Here is a 25,633-nt window from a genome sequence, read left to right as displayed (position 1 = left end):
AGATAGGGAGATCTCTCTTTCTTTATTTATGTGTTGTCTGTGTTAGTTCAGAAAGACACATGAGATGGACACATTACTTGTTCATTCACTACTTTAATAGAGCAGTTACAGTTTTATTTAAAACATATTCAAGTGAGACCTGGTTTGTCTAAACCAATCCTTAGGCTGTTAACTCGGTGATGCCCTGTATCAGGGGTGACCAACCCTCCTTACATTTTACATTTGAGTCATTTAGCGGACGCTCTTATCCAGAGCGACTTACAGAAGTGAGTGCCTACATTTTCATACTGTTTTTTTCATACTAGTCCCCCATGGGAATCGAACTCACAGTACTGGCATTGCAAGTGCCATGCTTTACCAACTGAGTCACACAGGATCCTCCTGAGGTACACTGGCTTTTTCTCTGGCCCTGCTGTAACACACCCGATTAAGCTAATCAGGGTCTTAATGAGCCACTGATTAGTAGAAGCAGGTGTGTTAGATGGTAGGGCTTGAGCAAAAACCTGCATACCCAGTAGCTCTCCAGGAGGCTGATTGGCCACCCCTACCCTTCATAATGTAGAGTACTTGTGGTCAGCTTCAGAATAGCAGCTTCAACAAAGAAGAGTTGGACATGCAGTAGGATTGGAGTTGACAGGTAACCCATTTCGATGACACATCCGTCATGTCATCAGGAGCTGTCAGAGGACCGCCACTCGCCGCCGCTGCTGACTGTCAATGGGCCCGAGGACAAGCTGTTCCGCAGCAAGAGCGCCGACATGGAGCAGCTGACGTCAGAGAAGGAGCGCATCAAGAAGATGCTGTCTGAAGGGTAATGTTATGGAACAAGGCTCAATGAGATCCAAACAGCTCTTAGTCAGGTCTACTTCCATTGTGCCACCGTACTCATTCTATACGATGGCCAGAGGAGAATCTCAATTGCATACTCTTCGCGTCCTCTCTCCTCACTTCCTTCTCAAAACCCAGGAGAGAGGACATGAGTATGCAATTGAGATTTTCCCCAGGTCCCCCTTGGGAAAGAGGTCTTCTGACCTCAATTTGACTTCCTGGATAAATAAAGGTAAAATAAATATACTGTAGACTTCCCATGTCTTGTATATGAATGAGAAAAGCATACTGTACACACTATCTTTCTACAAATGTTATTAATGTGCCACTATCTCTGTGAAGTCACATTGGTGTCTTCAAATCACCTTTAAACCCATATTAGCTGGTGCCAGAATGTGGCATAGTGTGACATTTTATTAAATGTAACATTTTAATGTAGCCTATTGTAACACACTGTCTTGTGTTGTCATGCAACTGTTGCGTTGCCTAGTGAGTCACTGAGCAGATATCACATTGTGTCGCCAGGCATAGTGTGCATTCCCCATTTAATTTCTAGGGCAGCGTTTGCGCTAACGTGTCAAATGATGATTAAAGTTCAGTGACTTGTGATGCGAAAGCATAAATGTAATCACAATGGCAGATGCAAAGCCTTTTTAAGAACATTGGATATATACAGTATATGAGGCCTAAGTGGCTGGAACTCCACACACATGCTGCTGGAGCATGCATGGCAGGAGAAAAGCACATTACTGCTTTAAGCAAACCATTAGATAATAACTTCTATATAGGATGTACAGAATGGGCTGTGTTTTAGCTGTGGAAATGTACTAGCTAAATCAAGTCATGGCTCAAGCCGGTACGGTTTCTCCTATTGTGGAGGTTGTTGTCAGTGGGAGGTTGAACCCACTGACAGGATCCCACTGACTACTGAATGAGGCTGAGTCATGTGTACTTAAAACAAGGTCATTAATGAGGCTCTACCACAGAGCCTTTCAGACACCAGTCTGCCCTCCATCCCGCACAAGCACACAAAAACACAATTTGACACCCCATGTTCTCTGGCAGCCCCTCCTTGTCGTTTTCTTGCATGTAATGAGTGAATGTTTTTTAGTGCCTGTTGCTATGGTGAATTGGTTGGTAGTTGGCAGGCGGTTAAATGGTATGGAGGGTGTTTTTTCCTGTGGCCATAGATGGTGGTCTTAGAAGACTGGTGTAACTTTCCCATCTCCCTCATGTTATTTAAAAGCTCTTGTCCGTTGAATCTAATAGTCCCACATTCAGGCATGCTAAAGCCCCTGAATAGCTCTGTATATCACTTGGTGAGCAATACTTTAAACCTGAATATGACCTGATTTGTCTAATCATGGTACACTTATCTTCTGATTGTTTTTTTCCACCAGGTCCATATGTGAGATTAACCTGGAGGCAGAGCTGTTCACCCTGCAGGATAGCAACGCTAAGCTAGTGGCGGCGCTTCACGAGGCTAACACTGGTGTGGTGGAGTGGAAGAAACAGCTGGCTGAGTATCAGGAAGAGACTGAGAGGCTCCGAGATCAGGTAAGTGCTATGGCGACAGACCACTGCTATTCTGGCTGTCTGCGTCCCAGCTACAAAAGATCTAGATGCATAATGGTTGATTATTAGGTTTAAGAATGGGTAACCCTTTGCCACGTTGGTGTTAGAAGTAGGATCCTGACCATGAGAGAGATCCTTCTCAAAGCAACAGCAGATGATCTACTTAAGATCAGTGGTCCCGTGGCAGTTAAAGGGGCTAGATTTCCTGATTGGGGGGGTTAATGTGGGTGTCCTTCTCAGTGAATTTTTTTAAAATAGTGGAAAATATAAGTTTGCCTTTTTAGATAAAACTATACTAAATATAATCACACCACCAAATAACTGATTAAAACACTGTTTTGCAATGAAGGTCTACAGTAGCCTCAACAGCCCTCTGTAGGGTAGCACCATGGTGTAGCCGGAGGACAGCTATTTTCCGTTCTCCTCTGGGTACATTGACTTCAATACAAAACCTAGGAGCCTCACGGTTCTCACCCCTTTCCATAGACTTACACAGTAATTATGACGACTTCCGGAACAGTTCTCCAACCTATCAAGCTCTTGCAGCATGAACTGACATGTTGTCCATCCAATCAAAGAATCAGAGAATTAATCTAGTACTGAAAGGATAAGCTACAGCTAGCTAGCACTGCGTAAAATGTTGACTCAAAGAGAGAGAAAGGCGATGGTGTGCGCAACTCAATATTAGGAAGGAGTTCCTAATGTTTGGTATGCTCAGTGTATTTAGTATAGTTTTATCTAAAAAGGCAAACTTTTTTTGTTTCGTTTAAACAATATATATATATTTTTTTATTCACTGGGTAGGATGGTCCTCCATAAAGTGTCCTCTAATCTTAAACGGTACCGACCGCAACTGCTATGAATGTAGTTTGAGGAGTTAACAAGATAACTAACTCAAATCTGAGATAACCGGTACCACAAATGTGGCTCATCTTTTAGCCAGTTACATTTCTATGGCAACGAATCCTTCAGATCTAGAAGGGGGAAACCCCTTGTTTTAATGGCATTCCAATAGAGATGTATCAAACTTTTGATTAACTACTGAAAGATCCATTACAATCATGCTTTAATTACTCATATATAAATGGCAAACTGTCGGACACACAGAAATAGGGACTAAGAGAGGCCCGTCCTATGTTTAAGAGTGGGCTCTTTGCCTTTTTGCAGATTTAAAACTTTTACATTTTCGGTGTAAATTGCCAATGTTTAAAGTATCCTCCTTTTTTAAAGTCATACAGAGTTGGCAAAAAAATGCAATTTCATCCTCCAGAAAAGGGATATCTAATATTACAGCCCACTGGCTAAACTCCAATGTACTGATAGAAAAACATGTACTAGAAGGGTATAATATTTATAAAGGACATTGTAAACAAGGATAGTATAATTGTCACACAAGCAACTAATAGTGTATGGAGGTGTATGCTCAATATAAAATTATATCCAACTCATCGTGGCTCTGCCACAAAATTGAAAGAGACAATATCAAACAACAATTTGCACATCAACCCGTTCCTTTCAATTTAAGCTATTGTAACAAATTTTGCTACAAAAAGAACGTTCAATATATGGGGCATTGAACAGTCAGCCTTGTGCAGACTCTGCTATTTTCTGGTACTGTCCATCGGTGAATCACTTTTGGAGTCTGGTCCCTGAATGGTTGTTATGTCATTATGTCAGGGTTCAGATGGACCTGTAAACTGTATTGTTAGGGGATCTGAAAAACCACGATCAGTCAACGGGAAATATCATTATACTCTTGGGTAATGTATTTATTTTTAGGGTAATATCAGTAGAAATTTTACATAGGGAGGTTCAGGACCCTCGTAAGACATCATAGTAAAATGGAGGAATGTATTGCAAAAGGAAATAACAAAATGGCATTATTCTGGGAAAGATGGGTTCATTGGAGTTAAGATCACAACAAATGGTGGTTTGGCCACTGTGGGGGAAAATCCAACTCTTGCAGAAAGAGGAAATTAGGAATGTATGTATAATTATTTAACTACATGTCAGGTGGGGGGGGGGGGGATAAAATAAATAAAGGGGATTAAAAATGATGGTAAAAAATTACATTGATTGATAGAGCCCACAATCATCAATATTGAAGCTGATCTCGTAAGACATCACAGTAAAGGACCAAGGAAATCAACTTCAAGTTTTAATGTCACATGCACAAGTACAGTGAAATGCTTTTCTTGCAAACTCAAAACCCAACAATGTAATAATCAATAACAATGCAATACTAGAAAAATAAGAAATATGAAGAACACAACAAGTAACTAAGCATACTATATACAGGGTCAGTTCCAATACCATATTTACAATGTGCAGGGATACTGGAGTGATGGAGGGAGATATAAGTAGGGGTAAGGTGACAGGGATACTGGAGTGATGGAGGCAGATATGTATAGGGGTAAGGTGACAGAGATACTGGAGTGATGGAGGGAGATATAAGTAGGGGTAAGGTGACTAGGCATCAGGATATAAGATAAACAGAGTAGCAGCAGCTTGTATGTGAGTGAGTGGGTGGGTGTGCATGTTTGTAGCGTCAGTATAAATGTATGTGCATGTTGTGTGAGTGAGCAGATGATGGAGTGAGTGAGTGTGTGTGTGTGTAGGGCCCTGTGAGTGTGCATAGAGACAAAAAATAAAAAGGTCAATGAGGATACAAGCTTATAGTACCCATCTGGTCTTGGAGTTGCCTAGGCTAGCTAATGCTAGCCAACTTCTTTCACCAATTAGCTTCAGCAGGCTGGTGTGTGGGACCATGGCAAAATTTGTTTAACATTAGATAGCCTATCTCTAAGGCTAGTTAGGGGCCAATATTTTCATGTTGCACAACTTTTAGTAGTTTCATGAAATGCTTTCAATATTTATAGTTTGTATTGACATTTTAAAATATTGTCAATTTATAGTTTGTATTGATGCACATTGTGTAATTTACTGATGGTCCCTAACTAGTCCCATAGGGATATCGAATGTCGAACCAAATTGACTATGGGTGAATTGATGATCACTTGGGTGCTGCCAGCTCTGGGCATGTGGGCAGGATTGAAATGAACCCAACCCAAGAAAAACTGTTACGGTACCCTTCATTCCGTGGCATCCAATTTTTTTCCTATCAGAGCTGTGGACACCACTGGTTTGATACAATGTTTATTCCTTTCGGGGATATTACTGTTGACGTGGCTCGATAATCAGAGGGTGAAATGTGTTTTGCATAATTTAATTCAAAAAATAGAAATGTGCCCTTGGTCAAGCTTAATGAGGTTCTTTCATGTGGCAGATTAAAGTACCACGGAAACAAATCTGCCTGGGAAAAATGGCTGTCCAGTCATATTTTAGCTCCAGGCACTGAGGGGAACAACATCCATCTCAGTCCAACAAAGTGAAGGTTATTGCCTTTTGTAACAAAGTCAACCAGGTGGTTGGAATTAGACCATTTCTCCAGGGCTTGGCAGGGCTGGAAGGCAGTTTTAGGACAGGAAACCCTACTTCCTCCTTGCCTTAGTTAGGGAGGAAAAGACAAAACACCAGAGAGGAAGAACAGAGAAGCCATTGGCTATGGAAGCCATTGGCTAGTAAGCCCTTTCCTCTCCAAGCTCTCGAAGCAGTAGACTAGTTTTGTTAAATGAGGGCTCTGGTGATTTGTTTTCGGCGTTATCTCTGACACTGCAGGGATGCTCTGGTCCCCAGCCTGCTCTCTCATCTCTTGCCTTGCACTTCTGTAGCTGAGACGCGGTAGGAGCGAAGGCGTACGTCCTCTGTAAAGACAAACGATCTCAAGAGATGGTAGAGCACACAATGCTTTAAAAGCCCATCTGTTGGTTCTCTCACAATGCTAACAATGGCCATACAAGCTCTTTTCTGCTCATTTTACCATATTGTATTTTTTACTTGTTTCAATGTCACATGCACAAGTACAGTGAAATCCCTTTCTTGCAAACCCAAAACCCAACAATGCAATAACACACAATAAATATTAAGATCACAATAAGTAAGTAAGCATACTATCTATGTACAGGGTCAGTTCCAGTACCATATTTACAATGTACAGGAATACTGGATTGATGGAGGTAGATATAGTATGTATAGGGGTAAGGTGACTAGGCAACAGGATATAAAATAAACAGAGTAGCAGCAGCTTGTATGTGAGTGGGTGTGCGTGAGTGTAGAGTCATTATAAATGTATGAGAGTGAGCAGATGATGGAGTGAGTGTGTAGGGCCCAGGGAGTGTGCGTAAAGACAGTGCAAAAAATAAAATGTCAATAAAGATACAAGGTTAACTCAGTCTGTGTAGCTATTTTGTTAGCTAGTTATCAGTCTTATTGCTTGGGATCAGAAGCTGTTCAAGAGCCTGTTTGGTGCCAGACTTGATTCACTGGTACTGCTTTCCGTGCAGAAGCAGAGAGAATAGTCTATGGCTTGGGTGGTTTGATTCTGGTTGGTACCTGCCACCTTATATTTTTAACGAATGCCGGGCCTTCCTACCACACCGCCTGATATAGATGTCCTGGATGGCAGGGAGCTCGGCCCCAGTGATGCTTCGAACACACCGACAGCATTATTGCGCAAAATAGTACGCAGCATCATCTGGATATGTATGCAACAAAAGTTCAACATTCACCATTTCTGTCAAGCCGCCTACGCATACAGTTTGACACACACGTTCGATAAATCCAACAAATGCACCACAACGAACGCACTGCAACTGCCTCTGCAAGGCAATGCTGCAAGGCAAACTGTAGCGTCATGCGATCGAGGGCGGTGCTATTGCCATAACAGGCACTGATGCAGCCAGTAAAAATGCTCTCAATGGTACAGCTGTAGAACTGTTTGAGGATTTGAGGGCCCATGCCAAACTTTTTCAACCTCCTGAGGGGGAAGAGGCACTGTCACGCCTTCTTCGCGACTATGCACGTGTGTTTGGACCATTTTAAGTCTTTAGTAATTTGGACACGAGGAACTTGAAGCTATTGACCTGCTCCACTACAGCCCGTCAATGTGGATGGGGGCGTACTTGCCCCTCCCGTTTCCTGTTGTCCACAATTAGCTCCTTGGTCTTACTGATGTTGAGGTGGAGGTTGTTGTTCTGGCACCACACTGCCACGTCACTGACCTCCCTGTAGGGTGACTCATCATCGCCGATGATCAGGCCTACCACCGTTGTATCATCAGCAAACTTATTGATGGTGTAGGAGTTGTGCGTGGCCACACAGTTGTGGGTGAACAGGGACCACAGGAGGGGACTAAGAACACACCCCTGTGGAACACCTGTGTTGAGGGTCAGCGTGGCGGAGGTGACGTTGCCCACCCTCACCACCTGGGGTCGGCCCATCAGGAAGTCCAGGATCCAGTTGCAGAGGGATCCTGGATCCTGGACTTCCTGATGGGCCGACACCAGGTGGTGAGGGTGGGCAACGTTCAGACCCAGAGTCCTAAGCTTGGTGACGAGCTTGGAGGGCACAATGGTGTTGAACGCTGAGCTGTAGTCAATGAACAGCACTCTTACATAGGTATTCCTCTTATCTAGGTGGGTAAAGGCTCCTATTAATTTTCCTGCAAGGCAACTTGATAGTTGTTTCAGAAATCTGATCAGTAGGTCTGTTTTCTATATTGTCAGCGGTGATATGAGGGCAGTTGTGCGCAAGCAGTAACATCATTCCCTCTGAGTTATTGTCACATGGATTTGATAGGATGGAGTTGGGTCCTATAGGAATGCGAGATACCCCTACAGCAGTATTCTTGAGCTCCGATGGATGGCATGATATGGAATCTTAAAGTTCCATTATGAATATGCAGAGGAGATGCAAATTAAGAGATGGTAATTGCGAAGGCTGAGCACAAACCCATGAAAATTCCAGTCAGTTTTCATTAAACAAGTCAGTTTGTTGTTGTACGATTCTAACCATGTTCCTGTCTGTTAAAGTGAAAATAATTGAATTGGGGGGGGGGGTTGGTTGTGGAGTTATGACTTCAAGGGGTAAATGGTTTGTCCTCCTTTTTAATCACAATAACTCACCACATGAGTATATGTGGAATTCAGACATTTTGAGTCAATTTCTATGTTAAACACATACAAGTAGGTCGAATTGATGTCTACATCTGCAAACCTTAATTTAAAACCCTTCTGGCAATTAGTAAAATGTCTCTATAGTGATGTATTCTGTGTTATTGTGGTCCTTTAACAAGTTATAGCTGACCGCCGAGAGGAACTGATGTTCCATTGCATGTACACTAGAATTGTCATTGCATGTACACTAGGATTGAAAAACTCCTTATTTAGTGTTATTCTCTCTCTCTTCCTTTCCCTCTGTCTCTCACTCTCTGTTGTTGTGTGTTTGCAGGTGGCAGAGCTGGAGGCTCAGAGTGGACTGCCTGGTCCCAGTGGGTCTGAGACGAGGGATGAGCTGACCCAGTCATTGGAGGAGCTGGAAGCCTTGCTCAAAGCAAAAGACGAGGTAAGGCTTGGGGCTCTGACCCTCTTCTAGGCAACCAGGTACTGCTAGCCTCAAGGAGCCAGGCTTCTAGGCTCTCTAGACAGTGCCGTTGAAAGAAACTAGTGAGGTATAAACAAAGAATTCTGCTTGAGAATCTCAAGAAACTAGTTGTTCTTGAGTTTTTTTAAAAGCACTTCCCATCTGGAAGCAGAAAGCCTTGGTAGAGGTATTTTGCATACTGTAAATTCTACCTCTTGTTCAAAGGAAATTGCTTTAGGTATATCTATATTGGATGGATTAAATGAATCCCAGCTGTATTATGGAAAACCTGTCAGTCATCCAAACAATCTGATTTATTAGATTTTGAGAAAGTACAGTTATTTTGGAGCAGCTACAAACTTGGTCTACTTCTCAAGAGTGCTATGAGTAATGACAACGCCCAAAACATTCTGAAAATAGGGCATCACATTTACAGTGCCTTCGGAAAGTATTCAACCCCGTTGACTTTTCCACATTTTGTTGCATTAAATGTTTGTTTTTTTGTCGATGATCTATATATACGCTGTCAAAGTGGAAGAAGAATTTAAAAAACTTTATGAAAAATAAAACACTGATCTTGATTTAATCATGTTAGAAACACATTTGGCAGCAATTACAGCTGTGAGTCTTTTGGGGTAAGTCTCTAAGAGCTTTGCATACCTGGACTGTACAATATTTGCCCCTTTTTTTAATCTTCAAGCTCTGTCAAGTTGGTTGTTGATCGTTGCTAGACAACAATTTAAGTCTTGCCATAGATTTACAAGAAAATTTAAGTCAAAACTGTAACTAGGCCACTCAAGAACAGTTTAGATTTGGTATTTTGTTTTAAGTTACTGTCCTGCTGAAAGGTGAATTTGTCTCCCAGTGTTTGTTGGAAACCAGACTGAACCAGGAATTTCCTCTAAGATTTTGCCTATGTTCAGCCCTATTTCATTTATTTTTATCCTAAAAAAAATCCCCTCGTCCTTGCTGATGACAAGCATACCCATAACATGATGCAGACACCACTATGCTTGAAAATATGAAGAATGGTACTCAGTAATGTGTCGGATTTGCCCCAAACATAATGCTTTTTACTCAGGTAAAAAAGTTTAATCTCTTTGACACATTCTTTGCAATATTACTTTTGTGCCTTGATGCAAACAGGATGCATGTTTTGGAATATTTGTATTCTGTACAGGCTTCCCTCTTTTCACTCTGTCATTTAGGTTAGTATTGTGGAGTAACTACCATGCTGTTGATCCATTAGCAAGTTTCTCCTATCACAGCCATTAAACTCTGTAGCTGTTAAAAAATTACAATGGGCCTCATGGTGAAATCCCTGAGTGTTTTCCCTCCACTCCGGCAACTAAGTTAGGAATGACGCCTGTATCTTTGTATTGACTGGGTGTATTGATACACCATCCAAAGCCTAATTAATAATTTCACCCTGCTTAAAGGGATATGTAGTGTCTGATTTTTTTTTTTTTTTTTACCCATCTACCAATAGGTGCCCTTCTTTGCAAGGCATTGGAAAACCTCCCTGGTTTATTCAACATACTTTTGGCCATGTAGTGAATGTGGACACCATCAAATTAGTGGATTTGGGCTATTTCAGCCACACGTGTTGCTGGCAGGTGTATAAAATCAAGCACACCGCCATGCAATTTCCATAGACAAACATTGGCATTAGAATGGCCTTACTGAAGAGCTCAGTGACTTTCAACGTGGCACCGTCATAGGATGCCACCTTTCCAACAAGTCAAATTTCTGCCCTGCTAGAGCTGCCCCGGTCAACTGTAAGTGCTGTTATTGTGAAGTGGAAACATCTAGGAGCAACAACGGCTCACCCGGAAAGTGGTAAACCACACAAGCTCACAGGATGGGAACCCAGAGTGCTGAAGCGCGTAGCGCGTAAAAATTGTCTGTCCTCGGTTGCAACACACTACTGCGTTCCAAACTGCCTCTGGAAGCAACGTCAGCACAATAACTGTTTGTCGGGAGCTTCATGAAATGGGTTTCCATTGCTGAGCAGCTGCACACAAGCCTAAGATCACCATGCGCAATGCCAAGCGTCGGCTGGAGTGGTACAAAGCTTGCCGCCGTTGGACTCTGGAGCAGTGGAGACGCGTTCTCTAGAGTGATGAATCACGCTTCATTCTTGACGATTCTGTGCTTCCAATTTTGAGGCAAATGTTTGTGGAAGGCCCTTTCCTGTTTCAGCATGACAATGCCCCCGTGCCCGAAGCGAGGTCCATACAGAAATGGTTTGTCGATCGGTGTGAAAGAACATGACACAACAAACTTTTGAAAAAGTCAAGGTGGTTGAATACTTTCTGAAGGCACTGTATCTAAATGGATCCGTTTCCTTGTGGCATTGTAGTGCTATCTCAAACCTCCACATTCTTTTACAGTCTAAACAAGCAAAACTTCAGCAAGGATGACTCATACAAGGTCACTTTGTACTGGAGCCCATGGGGGAAATTTCAGTAACAGCAAGATGTCCCAAAGTTTGACAAAATCTTCCAGGCTACACAAGAGATGATTTGACATCTCTTTTTAAAAAATGAATAAATATGTGGATAATTTTTTTTATGATTCGATAGAGTTCAGAGAAAACATATATTTAGATGTTTATTTTTTGTCACACACTGACCAGATAGGTGCAGTGAAAGGTGTTGTTTTACAAGGGCAGCCATAGTATTACAGCACCCCTGGGGCAAACTAGGGTTAAGTGCCTTGCTCAAGGGTACATCAGCAGATTTTTCACCTTGTTGGCTTGGGTATTTGAACCAGCTATCTTTCGGTTACTGGCCCAACGCTCTAACCACTAGTCCTTTGTGGACCCCAGGAAGAGTAGCTGCTGCTTTCAACAGCTAATGGGTATCCTAATAAAAAAACAAAGGATTACTGTATTTCTGGTCTCTTTTTTAGATCATCCACAATCTACATAGCAGGAAATCAGATATCCATGAGTTGGAGAAAGAGAGAGAAGAGGCTGTTCAGAGACTTCAGGTGAGTTTGGGGAATTGGGGTGGAACATGCATTTTTGGCTTCTCTAGACTAGTGAATATAAAAGAGACTAGTGAATACTGAACACCAGTGATTATCAACCGCTTTAGGGGCTCTGAGTTTTCAAAGGGTATGCAAAAAAGCAGGGTGTGGGGGGGGGAAACTATTGATATGACATTGACCATTTTAACATGAATTGATCTGTAGTCCTCTGTCACTTGTGGACCTTCTAGGATCTGGAGACACGAAACGCAGAACTGGAGCAACAGGTGGAGAGCGCCGAGCAGACTCTAGCTTCCACTCTGGAGGAGCGGGAACGGGCGGAGAGTGAGGTTCAGCGGGTCGTCGACGTCCTTGAAGTCAAGATATACGACCTGAATGACCTGCGACAGAGCTTGGCCAAGCTCATCAGCAAATAGCGCACCACAATGACAGAAGTTTTGAGGGCGATGGACAAGGAAGGAAAATGAAGCTCTTTCAGAACAATGTTTTCTTAAGCACATAACTGCAGTGAATGAGAGTAGCACCTTGACTTCACCTGTTGCAGCTGTACATAAGAACCAGTTATATTGTTAGGTGGGAGGCTGGGAGCATAACCCACAGGGTCAGTTTTTCTATTTAAATGTTGTTCTGTTGACCTTTACACCATTTTCATGTAAATGTAGTTAGGTTATGTTTCTGTCAACCTCCTTTTATAGAGGTTCTTGAACTTCAAACGTAGTTGAATTGAATCTGGGGTTGCACTTAAATGTAGGTGCCTAATTATTGTTTACATTTGTCAATATTATGAATGATTAATAAGTTAACTTCTATTGTCTTCTGTATTGTATTACATCAACAGTTGCCATAATAATGATTTGGTGATCCTACAGAGACGTTACTGCAGAATGATGAGCTGCAGAGGACTTATCACCAAAACTGCATGAACTCAGCAAAGAACCTTGCCAAGTACAGTAATGTGAGTTATGCGCATTATCCAATGTGCAATCGTTTACAAATAGATTTATTAAAAGCACAAGTAGTGTTATTAGTAAATATGTCCTGTACTTGATTCAATATATATAGCTAACTTGGTATCTGAACTTTCACTGATGCACACCAGGTGATTTTCTTCTGACCTCGACTTTGAGGCATTTTTTTCTTGGTATTAAGTACAAATAAGGTGTTGAATTAGCAATAGTATTTTTTGGCAAGTACTCTGTAGGTAATGTAGCATCACCAAAGCATATTCTTGTTAATTTATACAAACTGCAATTGTATTCTGTTGAACAATGTGGTTTCTCATTTTGCTTCAAATGCACATTGACTACCTAGAAGTGTTACTATCAATTTTAATCGAACAATTGATGTGAGGATAATCGGTAAGATTCACCTGCTCTGTGTACGTCATGATGCCTATATTCTTCGTTTTTGGAACATGGTCGTTTTACATTTTACTAGCCCATCTCTAACCTTCTGGAGAAAACTGTGGCCATAAAATGTTTTTTAACAATAGAAAATGCAGTACCAAAGATGCACTTACTTTTCTTACCCACGTATCACACTCGTTCTGTACTGACTGGACTGCACAATACATTTAAGATAATGAAAAAATTTAAATAACTTGAATTGCCTATGGAATTCGTCTGTCATTAAAATTGAGCGTAGTGTTAGTAAAACGTTTATTGGAGACAGGAGATCAAGTAGAGACATAGGACGAGGTGGATTATTATATAATAAGGCCTTTTATTAATATGTAAAAATATCTTAGTAAATCGTACAGTACGGCTCCTTCTGTCTGACTTGTATGAAATCGTCGGAAGAGAGACCCTCTAAGCAGTACATACAGATTATATAGGCAACAAGCAAAGTAGGTTGATCTTGTCGTCTGGCCTTCCGATTGGTCGATCTGGGTCGTGGGTAGTCCTGTTCGGCCTGATGTCGACGTTTCCATTGGCCCTTCCCACAGTTCTTTGTCCTAGTCACATCCAAAGGCATCCTGCATGTGCGTTTGTTTTCACAGGCCCTATTCATGGGGGAGGGGATGTGTGTGTGGGTCTGACAAAGTAGTGGGGATGGGTGCATGTTGTGCCAAGAATAGCTTATGTTGAGAAGTGGTTAAAACAAGTTACCAGTATCTTATACAATTTCTTACAAATCCCCCACATAAAAGTAAAAAAGACAAAGCTATGGGATAAAATTTGTCAGAAGACAAATTTTAATTCCCCCTCTTCACGTCTCACAAGAGACGTGACATAAAAGTTTCTTAGTCCTCAAATAGATAGACAGGTCCAGCTTCCCCATCATCAAGCAATGGGAACATTTGGGCCCTTTCCTGATTAGGGTCTATTGCGACAGTGATAACACGGCTAGCAAGCGTGCGCGCACATGGAATGCAACAGCATCCACAAAGTACAAGAACGCCCGCAAAAACGGAAATAGATACTAGGATAGAGGAAACCAGCGTCTTATATTTACCAAAAGCATCCATCCATGAGTCCCACATAGAAGTGTCCACTCCAGAATGCTGTTTCATCTTACCATTAAGGGTACGAAGTCCCTCCAATGCTACAGTCAGACTCCCATCCGTAGCTGTGTTGTTGGGAATGAAAGTACAACACTGCTCACCAAACATGGCACAAACCCCCCCCCGTTCTGCCAATAACATATCCACCGCGATTCTATTTTGAAATGCCATCAGGGATGTAGCTGCCAATTGTCCATGGACCGCCTCAAAGCCTTGTTGAGTCCAAAAATCCCACATTATTAACCAAAAAACGAGAAAATGTTAAACCCTCAGGTCCATCCCTCTATACAACCTGTACCAGGTGGGCTCGTCGCCACCCGGGAACTTCAAACCTTCACAACAGGGAGGACAAACATCACTTTTTATTCATTCGACAACCTCCACTACAGCAAACCAAGGGTCCTCCTCTGTCAGGCCCACTCTCCTGCGAAAGCTTGATTCCGTATCAGCCTCCTTGCCACATCTGTAACAGACTTCTTCAAACAAGGTATGATACAGGCAGCACAGCACATGAGCATAAGAAAAACAACAACTAGAGTCAGAAATCCAGTAACCATCATTGTAGTATACTTACCAAACCAACCACCCAGCCAGAGAACAGTCCACTCTCCTCCACACCTGCAAGACCCTTCATCTCCACTGATAACCTTGCTAACCCACTCAGAGCTTTTGAAATGCTTCCATCCGGACTAGTATTGTTAGGATCAAACGTGCAACACTGTTCTCCAATCATTTTACATACCCCTCCCTGGTTGGCCAGAATCATGTCCAGTTCTAGTCTATTTTGTCTACTGGTTTGAGAGGTAGCATCCAATCGTTCAGCCATCCCTGTAAGTACTGTGTGGGTGTAGTTTAACAAATCATTGTTGATTATAGTAGATATAATTGATCCAAGCATTCTGCTTAGCATCAACAATAGCTGGGCCAAACTGGGCAATAGATGCCACAGGCCATCATTCCTGTTTGATGTCTGGTATTCGTGGGGGACCCCTATTGGGACCCCAACAGGTTGGTATGCATGTTATCTGTACCCTCGGACCAAGGAGCGTCACGGTTCTGCCGTCTCCTGGGTTGGTACCGAGTCTCTGTGTCATGTGCAGCTCCCAGAAGTTGGTTAGCTATAACCTCAATAATAGGCAATGGTGGTATCAGACTGGCCAAAACACATGTGCAACGACAATTTCCTTTCAAAAATGGGGTCAACCGCCTGGCAGGTCCACACATCCACCATACATCAGCAACACCTCTAGTTAATAGTGGCATTAGTGATGCAGGTAGTAGTAGGGAGCCTCCCATAGTCTATACCCCTACCTGTACCAGTGATACAGCTGTAATATCCTCCATATGCCTTAACTCCCCACGGTACCTTCTGGGGAGGGACTTCTGGGAACACAAAACTCAGAGTTTTACACAAGGTTAAATTTGGCTTAAACTTTCCAATATACACATCCAACCTTCCCCATTACTTAGGGCAAATGGGCGAGCAGCCAGAATAGGTCTGGCATGTCCACATACGACACAGTCCTTTCTATTAAGTATTTTGTAGGCCAACCACATATTCTCCCTTTCCTCATAACCAGTTTCAGTCTCCAATTGGTCACTATCTGAGATGTCTTTTACATTTATTACCTGTACCAGATTGGAGAGCTTAGGTGGTGGTGTGGGACTTGGTCTTGAAGTGGTGGAGGAGGCCGGCTGAACCCTGTTCCATTGGAACTGGTGGTGGTTCTGGCAGCACTGTGATGGTAACATCCCCATCGTATCCTAATCAGACAGCTCAGGACTACCAGCAGTCCTGTAAAACCCCACCCTCTCCCAAAGAACACATCATCAGCCAGAGGTCAAACAACACTTTCACTTCTATGAACGTACACAGTGAGGAAAGGTCGGGGTCAGGTAATTCTTCATTAAGGAGTTGATCCCCGAACTCTATTAGCAACGGTTCTTCGCCTTAACTCTGTGATCATTCGGCAGTGTCAGTGTGTCTCCCCCTCCAAGTGCGATATGCCCCCAGGTCGAGTGAATCACCTTCTCCTTTAATTCACCTGCAATGCATAAAATCTTGGACATACAGGTTTGGTTAACAAACAGTATCTAATTTGTTCTATCTGATTATATATTTAACTTCTATGCCTATTTTTTAGCTAGAAATTTTTAAATATAAATAAGTTTATTATCCAATAGGCCCCATCCTATCCTAGACCACAATGTACCCCTCCCCCGTTTGATACCTGGCTCTGGCCAGGTATCAACCTTACCTACTCTAAATGATGACTTAGTACATTATAATATAGAAACGTCCCTTTCATTCGCCGCATATCCAATTCTCCCTTGGGCGTACATTCATATCTATTCTTTTCCAATTCTCTGTCAAGTGACTTATCTACTTTAAAATGTATCTGTGCTGCTTATATATGTTAAACCCTTTCTCTCCTTTCTTATTTCACAGCCTACCATGCTCATTTCCTGGTCCACCCTCCCCACTCTACTCTCAAACCTTCAAGGTCTCAACAGTGCGGGGTAGACCCATCTGTCTGCCCTTTTCTAATAATAGTCAATAACAACTATGTGTTCTTTTGCAATATTAACTAAGTGTCTCACTGTTTTGACTTTATCTATCCCAAATGGATTTAAAAATAACAACATGTCTTATAGTGTCAATCTCTAAAGTCCTTACATAACCTTAATAAACCTATCTCTATCTTCTAATGGCCAAAACAAATGCTAACCTTATGGTCAAGAGTTATAAACTAGTATCCCAAATGACACAAATTCATTATTCTCACTACATTCTCCCGTGAGTGATCAAGTCACCGGAAAATGCAACGAAAATAGGTCAAAAAGGTTACACCTACATTCGTGTTCCATACCATATCTAGGCATACCAAAAGAACCCTTTATCTTCTCAAAGTCCCTTGCCTAAATAAAACTCAGAAAGTAAAACTCCTATTCCAATATGAGTGTATTCTTTTAAGATATCTTGTCTCTGGGAACACGGAAAACCCCTTAACCCAAACGTTTACCCCAAAAACAAAACCTAATAATTATGATAATACCCTTAAATCATTCGTTTTAAATTTCCCCGATGTTTCATGTAACACAACTGTGATAAACGTGTACTGTCCCTTTAAAAACTCCCTGCCAGCCATACCAGGTTGCGAGTCGTTCATTGTTCCCCATAATGAAAACAGATCACGTTTAGAATACGTTTACCTATTGTTCGAATTCTCTGGTGTTACCTAAACAAAAACCAATAACTTTCAGCAACTTTTGAAAAGTATCTCAAAGCTATAATGTACACATTTTCCCTCTAAATGACACAACCAATTTTCTCTAGCATAATTTAATACGGCCTCACCCGGTGGGGAAAGTACACATTTTATCCCGTTCCTCCTATAATACTCAATGCTAAATTCAAAGTTGTGGTTAAATATATGGATTTGCCAATCATTATCAAATGTTAAATATACAGGTTTAGTACTTTTATCAAATAGATTAGTATAGTTCAAATAAAGATATGCGTTTACTAGCGCTCAACCTGTGTTCAGAACGCAGCAACTAGCCAATATAATACCAAAAATGACTGTCTTATTCATGCCTCTAGGCAAAACATCTAGTTACCCCCACTAAGTTTGGCAGCAAAACTATCGTATAAGTAAAATCGACTTCTCAACTTTCTCCATTCCAAAGTGTAAACTTACCATATACTTCGCTAAATTTATATCGCATGTCAGCCAATCCATAACAATAATATCATTAGTCTGTAAATTTAACCTGAATAAGTTATTAAACGTATTCTCTCTACTCCGAATTGGTTTTAAGTTTTTTCTCTGTCACCAGCACTCAAACAGGCTCCCCGTTTGCTGGGAGACCGTTGAGTGCTGCAATACTGCCATCTTCTGTCCATTCTCTGTATAGCTCTCCACCCCCAGACTTATTCTAAGAGTTATGAGTGTGTGGAGGAATATCACAAATAAGGGGCCAGATATCCCTAGTCTTGCCCAGGGAGGGAGAAATGTCCCTCTAACTGGGCGAGGTTCCTTTTTCAGGGGAGGCGGAGTTTGATGCCGCATCCCCTGAGTCAGGAATGTCTTCATTTGGAATCGGATTCAAGCTGTTTAAATCAGCTCTGACTTCTGTCAGTGTTCTAGAAGGGATTGGGGCTGGAGTGCAATGTGTGAGGTGGTGCCAAGGTGCGCCTGATTTACCTTTGACCTGGACTGAGTGTGAAGTAACCTCGCTCACTTCGTACGGTCCAGTCCACCTGGGTTCTAGCCACTTTCTCTTGTGGACTTTAACCCCACCCAGTCACCAATTTTTTACCTTCCGTGGTGCCGGATCTCTCGTCAGCTCCCCTTCTTGGACCTTGTGAATCTGTTTGGAGAGAGCTGCAGAAAGTTCCGTCAATTATCAGACATTACAATTTGTTGTACATCAAGGGCGGGCATATGACCTCCCTCCCTTGGTGAACCAAGCATGAGGAGAGAGATGGGTGCCTGCACCTGGCGAGGCTCTCATGGCCATCAATGCCAGGGGCAGGGCTTCAACCCAAATCAACTTCAAACCTGCACATACATTTGATTGGCGCGTTTCACGAGGCTTTTGAGATTGTGGCCTGTACACTAACCCAAACTTGTGCACAATACCCAATCTTTCCTCCACCTGTCTCAGGTGTTGGTTACTGAAATGGGACCCGTTTGTCGGATCGGATTTGCCTTGGAACTCCATAACTCGGTATGAGTTCAGTCTGCAGCCACTTAATGACTGACCTGGCATCCTCACGTGCTGTTGGTATTGCCTCGACCCATTTGGAAAACCTGTCTACCATTACCAAAAGGTTATTTTTGCTTAATTATTATTATTATTATTTATTTATTTTTTAAACAGTACTGAACGTGAATTCTTTGCACATCAGATATGCTGCAACTCCATGGTGGGTGTGGATTTCCAATGGATGGCACATTACCAGATTAGCTGTTTTTTCCAATAGCTTTTGCCACTTCAGCCACATACCTGGAGCATGTGGTTTGTCCTACTTCAATGTGGTCCAGTTTGGAGGAGTGATACATCACCACTCTACTCTCCCCCCCTGTTTTGTACCTTCCTTTTTGAATAAGTGGTTCTTATTCCTTTCAACTTCACTTTCTATCCCTTCCTTCACTACTTCCTCTAATTCTTTCTCCATAGTGAGGAGTTGCCCTTTTGATGGGGCCACCCCACTGAGGTAACCTGCCTGTGTCCATTTTAGCCTCACTCCTTCCCACACCTTAACTTTCTTATACTGCATCTTTCCCCCTGATCTATCTTTCATTCTCTGATCTAAGTATTCATTGAATTTGTGTTTGGGGACGGTGGTCGTGGCCATTTTGTCGTTAAGCTATGTCTGGCTCTATGCTATTTTGGTGCACTTAGCCCGTCACTGGCCAAAACTAGCGATGTATCTCTGGTGCTGACACAGTCTTATCTCTGGTGTCTGTCTCCCCCTTGTGCACAAAGAATTTTATTGCTTTATGTTTGGCGAATTAATTAAATACTTTCCCAAAGTATTTCGGCAATATCCTTTTGGAACAATATACTAGTATTATCAAGCGCTTCTATTTTAAATATAATAATATTTTTAGGAACTATTATCAAAAAGTTATTATTCGTTTTCACTTTTTCGATTGTTTAAATACTTTGCCAAAACATTTCAGAAATGTCCTTTTGGGACAATATATTAGTATATTCAAGCGTTTCTAGAATAAATATTTAATTAATTCTAGGACTCATTTTTTCTCAAAAACTAATTAAAAAAACTCAACTCAAAAACTAACCAATTAATTAAATACTTTCCCAAAGTATTTCAAACGTGTCCTTTTGGGACAATATATGGTGTATCCTAGCGCTTCTAGAATAATTATCAAATGAATTCTAATCCTTAAGTCAATCCCAGCAGCACGAGAGGGAAAAATCAAGTCAACTTATCAGCAGAAAAATTGCTTCAAAACAGCCCACCCATTCTAACTCGGCGGTCCCTTTCACACAGCCTCAATTTAGCATATGGCTAATCAGTGGCAATCGGCCTCGTGGAACGTTCCATTACCCACATTGATTTGGAGTGTTTCAGGTTTAATACCTTCTACCATTAATTTCGCTAACACAACTTGAGCATACAATATCACATTAGATTCTTCACGGTAACACCTAGCTGATCAATCTATTGCCTGACTATTTGAATCTAATTTTAATTTTAATTAATTTTAATTAATTAATAAATAAAAAAAGTAATTTTTTTTTATGGATCCTCACGGTAACACTTTAGTTGATTGCCAATTCAACTATTGCCCGACTATATGGATCTCATCTTAGATTCTTCACGGTAACCCCTATCCCGATCACTTATCAGTTATGGCCCGACTATATGAATCGTTATAAAGCAAAATTATGGATTCTTCACGGTAACCCCTAGCTGATCACTTAATCAGTTATGGCCCGACTATTTGAATCGTTATAAAGCTCATTCCTCACTGTACATCTAGTCGATAAATTATGGACCAGTGCCAGACTATTTGAACAAGTCTTACTATTACTCAGATATCTTTACACAATGCCTTAGATTCTAAACAATTTCACATAAATATAACAGCAATTCATACTCAGCCTCAGAAACACTGATCTTAATTTGGGTAATTGACTATAATATAATATGCAGATTTCGATTAAACCGGCTCTGCTTACCTTATATTTGTCGAGCTCTTTGATCAGTATTCTTGAGGCAAGATGAATCACCGAATTTCTCCTGCAGGAAGGTCACCTCTCCTTCTGGAATCTTTCTCCCACTCGCCTCCTGTCTCTTGAACTTTCTATGGGCCAAATTCAAAAGGTTTTAACAACCATCCTCTGCTACCAAGTTTCTGTTAGTAAAACGTTTATTGGAGACAGGAGATCAAGTAGAGACATAGGACGAGGTGGATTATTATATAATAAGGCCTTTTATTAATATGTAAAAATATCTTAGTAAATCGTACAGTACGGCTCCTTCTGTCTGACTTGTATGAAATCGTCGGAAGAGAGACCCTCTAAGCAGTACATACAGATTTTATAGGCAACAAGCAAAGTAGGTTGATCTTGTCGTCTGGCCTTCCGATTGGTCGATCTGGGTCGTGGGTAGTCCTGTTCGGCCTGATGTCGACGTTTCCATTGGCCCTTCCCACAGTTCTTTGTCCTAGTCACATCCAAAGGCATCCTGCATGTGCGTTTGTTTTCACAGGCCCTATTCATGGGGGAGGGGATGTGTGTGTGGGTCTGACAAAGTAGTGGGGATGGGTGCATGTTGTGCCAAGAATAGCTTATGTTGAGAAGTGGTTAAAACAAGTTACCAGTATCTTATACAATTTCTTACAGTAGGATCTGTAGTTGTGTTCTTATCCTCTTAATATTCACAAGTTATTTAAGCCCCGTTTTCCATTGGCAACGGGGCTAGCTCGAATTGCGTTTCCACTGCCTCCAGAAATTCGAAATGATGCCATGTTGCTAGGTAGCCAATATATGACTGTGCAGCTGGCTTCGCTAATGTTGCTAGCTTTAGTAAGATGTTGAATAATTGTACTAATGCTCACCATGCTAGCAAGGTTTTGAATTATTTAACGTTACACCATACCAGCCAGACTCTGCCTTGTATTTAGCTTCCTAACGCTAGCTAGCTAAATGGTTAGTGTCATCGCTAGCATAACAGGCTAACGTTAGCTAGCTGAATTCCTACCTCGCTTACAATGGCATTGGCAATTAGCTAGCTAGCAAACCAGACGTCAGGTTTGATATAATGTAGCTTTAAATACGACCAGGCCAGCTAAAGTTTCTAGCTAGCTTGTTTCAACTCTGATTTGCTACCTAGCGTTTGAGGGCTGATTGTTCTCATGAAAGTTTATTGTGTAGTGCAAAAAATGTATGAAAGAACCAGATATGGTGGTAATTCGTGTCATGTCTGACTACTGCAGTACTGCTTTTCCATGTGCTAGCTAACAGGAACAAGCCCAGACTAGCTAAACTTGGTGTCAGCATCCAGCAGTGATCAGCTGGTGGTTGCATAGTAATGGGTTCAGCCTGAATTCTATTCGGGCTGGCACCAGTTGTGAAACTGGGCTGCGCTAGCCCGAGTTTCCCTTGACTCAGCTTGAATTTGAGAATTGCATTCGAGCCACCTCGAATTTGGCCAGTGGAAATGGGGCTTTTTTGACCACCACTAATACTTAAAATACCTCAGCAAACTGATTTCTTAATTCATCCAGTGTTTGAGCGTGTTCAAATACTGTAAAAATTATCATTTCCCCCCCATGAAGTAATCATAAAACATTATTGGATAGGTGGAAGTTGGTGTATATTTGTTTTATTTTCCTGTAATTTCACAAAGGAGTAAAGTAATCATTTTCCCAGTATTAAAATAGGGCCTTACTAATCACACTGAACAACACACTTGCCTGATTTTACTTTACTTTCAGCATAGGAGGAACCCATGTTTATAATATTGAAAATGGAAGTTATTTTATGTGGAATTTGACAATATTGTGTAACAAATCTTTGTGTACAGTTCAACATTAAACATTTGCAAAAACGTGGTTCTATTTTTCAATGCTATGTATTTGATTGATTGTAGTAGCCAATTAACAATGAACTACAGATATCTTGAGAAAATAATCAACTGACACCAGTGCTTGACTTGGGCAGGAGCACACCGGAGCTGAGTACCGGCACCTAAATGTTCTTCTGCTAGAGCTCCTGCACCTCTTATAGAATATTAGCTCAAAAGTATTGTGGCGCTCCTGCACCTAAATATAAACAGTACCAGAACCTATTTCAGTCCAAGTCAAACACTGACTGCCACATCAGTCATTTAAAAGATTTGTTTTTTATGAATTCCCCTTAGTTTAGGGGTCTGAATATTTGACTTGCCAGTAATTTGGGAGAGATGTTCCATTTAGTTTTGAACATGAGCCCTGTTTTTCAATCTCTAATAAAAAATCCTGTCTACTGCACTCAAGATCATCAAGCACAAAAGCATAGTGCTTTTGTCAGCTTGTTGGTTTCCTTTGCATGGATTGTTTTGCATGAATTGTTTCATGCAAGTATGTATGCTAGTGTACCTTGATTTGTCTGTTAATCAATTGTTTTTGGAGTTGTCCATGCTCCGATGAAGGACTGAATTTTGAGTAAACAAAAAGTTTCTCTAGTCAACATCAATTCAACAGACTGTCCCAAGAAAACATTTTGGGCTAGATTTAATCAGATTGACATTAGCATAGCTTCGTCAAATATTTTTTATAACAAAACCAAGATAGAAACGACAAGCTGTGGTCTAATGGGAACAAATTAGCAATAGTGGGCAGAACAAGCACGAGCTAGCGAGATCCTGTTGGTGCATTCTCGCATTATCTGCAAGTGCGCGTGTGCAATACCTCAATTCGCATTTGCACTCCTAAACAACGCGATAAAAAAAAAACTTTTACAAAGGGTAAAGTCTACAGACCGTAGTCCACTCTGTTAACATAGTCTAGTTTTGGGAACAGACAACTGTATTGAGATCAAATGTTTAATCGATGAGAACATTTGCAGAATGTCGGCCAAAATCCATCTCGTTCCATCTTCTCCCACTGCCTGGTGGTGAGTGGAAACTAAGCGGATGCGTCACGTTTAAACATCCAGTGAAATATTTGTAAAATGCTTTCTTACAAATAAGTGTTAAAGTATTTACTAAAATAAACTGAAGTAAAAAATTAATAAAAACAACAATAATTAAAGAGCAACAATAACATAATGGAGGGGGGCAATGCAAATAGTCCGTGTAGCCATTTGATTAGTTGTTGATTAGCTGAGTCTTATGGCTTGGGGGTAGAAGCTGTTAAAAAGCCTTTTAGACCTAGACTTGGCGCTCTGGTACTGCTTGCCATGCGGTAGCAGAGAGAACAGTCTATGACTAGGGTGGCTGGAATCTTTGGCAATTTTTAGGGCCTTCCTGACACCGCCTGGTATAGGGGTCCTGGATGGCAGGAAGCCTGGCCCCAGTTATGTACTGGGCCGTACGCACTACCCTCTGTAGTGTCTTGTGGTTGGAGGCCGAGCAGTTGCCATTGTAACAGTATAACTTTAGTCCGTCCCCTCGCCCCGACCCGGGCGCGAACCAGGGACCCTCTGCACACATCAACAACAGTCACCCACAAAGCATCGTTACCCATCGCTCCACAAAAGCCGCGGCCCTTGCAGAGCAAGGGGAACCACTACTTCAAGGTCTCAAAGCGAGTGACGTCACCGATTTGAAACGCTATTAGCACGCACCACCGCTAACTAGCTAGCCATTTCACATCGGTTACACCATACCAGGCGGAGATGCAACCAGTCAGGATGCTCTTGATGGTGCAGCTGTACTTTTTGAGGATCTGAGGACCCATGCCAAATCTTTTCAGTTTCCCGAGGGGGAATAGGCTTTGTCGTGCCCTCTTTATGACTGTCTTGATGTGTTTGGACCATGATAGTTCCTTAGTGATGTGGACCCCAAGGAACTTGAAGCTCTTAACCTGCTCCACTACAGCCCCGTCGATGAGAATGGGGGCGTGCTCGGTCCACCTTTTCATGTAGTCCACAATCATCTCCTTTGTCTTGATCATGTTGAGGGAGAGGTTGTTATCCTGGCACCACACCTCTTCCCTATAGGCTGTCTCATCGTTGTCGGTGATCAGGCCTACCACTGTTGTGTCGTCGGCAAACTTGATGGTGTTGGAGTCATGCTTGGCCATGCAGTCATGAAGAGGACTGAGCACGCACCCCTGAGTGGCCCCCGTGTTGAGGATCAGCGTGGCAGATGTGTTGTTATCTACCCTTACCACCTGGGGGCGGCCCATCAGGAAGTCCAGGATCCAGTTGCTTAGTCAAAGGGTCTTTAGCTTAGTGATGAGCTTGAGGGCACTATGGTGTTGAACGCTGAGCTGTAGTTAATGAATAGCATTCTCACATAGGTATTCCTTTTGTCCAGGTGGGAAAGGGCAGTGTGGAGTGCAATAGAGATTGCATAATCTTCTGATCTTTTGAGGCGGTAATGGTGTTGTGAGCCATGACCAGTCTTTCAAAGCACTTCCTGGCTCCAGACGTGAGTGCTACAGGTCGGTAGTCATTTAGGCAGGTTACTCTGGTGTTCTTGGGCACAGAGACTGTTGGTTTTCTCGAAACATGTTGGTATTACAGACTCGGTCAGGGACAGGTTGAAAATGTCAGTGAAGACACTTG

General features: G+C 41.9%; 1 protein-coding gene across 1 annotated transcript in view; it reads left to right on the top strand.

Moving 5' to 3' along the window:
- Nucleotides 1-13,487, top strand: part of LOC139540472 (homer protein homolog 3-like) — a 35,494-nt gene extending 22,007 nt beyond the window's left edge. Inside the window, exons 6-10 of the mRNA XM_071344324.1 lie at nucleotides 675-811; nucleotides 2,229-2,385; nucleotides 8,752-8,865; nucleotides 11,797-11,877; nucleotides 12,108-13,487. Coding sequence (XP_071200425.1) covers nucleotides 675-811; nucleotides 2,229-2,385; nucleotides 8,752-8,865; nucleotides 11,797-11,877; nucleotides 12,108-12,293 — 675 coding nt within the window. The 3' untranslated portion in view covers nucleotides 12,294-13,487. The remainder of the gene's footprint in view (nucleotides 1-674; nucleotides 812-2,228; nucleotides 2,386-8,751; nucleotides 8,866-11,796; nucleotides 11,878-12,107) is intronic.
- Nucleotides 13,488-25,633: the final 12,146 nt, after the last annotated feature.

This window comes from Salvelinus alpinus, chromosome 15 (assembly GCF_045679555.1).
Source record: "Salvelinus alpinus chromosome 15, SLU_Salpinus.1, whole genome shotgun sequence".
Lineage (NCBI taxonomy): Eukaryota > Metazoa > Chordata > Actinopteri > Salmoniformes > Salmonidae > Salvelinus > Salvelinus alpinus.
Note: the sequence above shows the minus strand (reverse complement) of the source record. Positions and strands in the feature narration are given on the sequence as shown.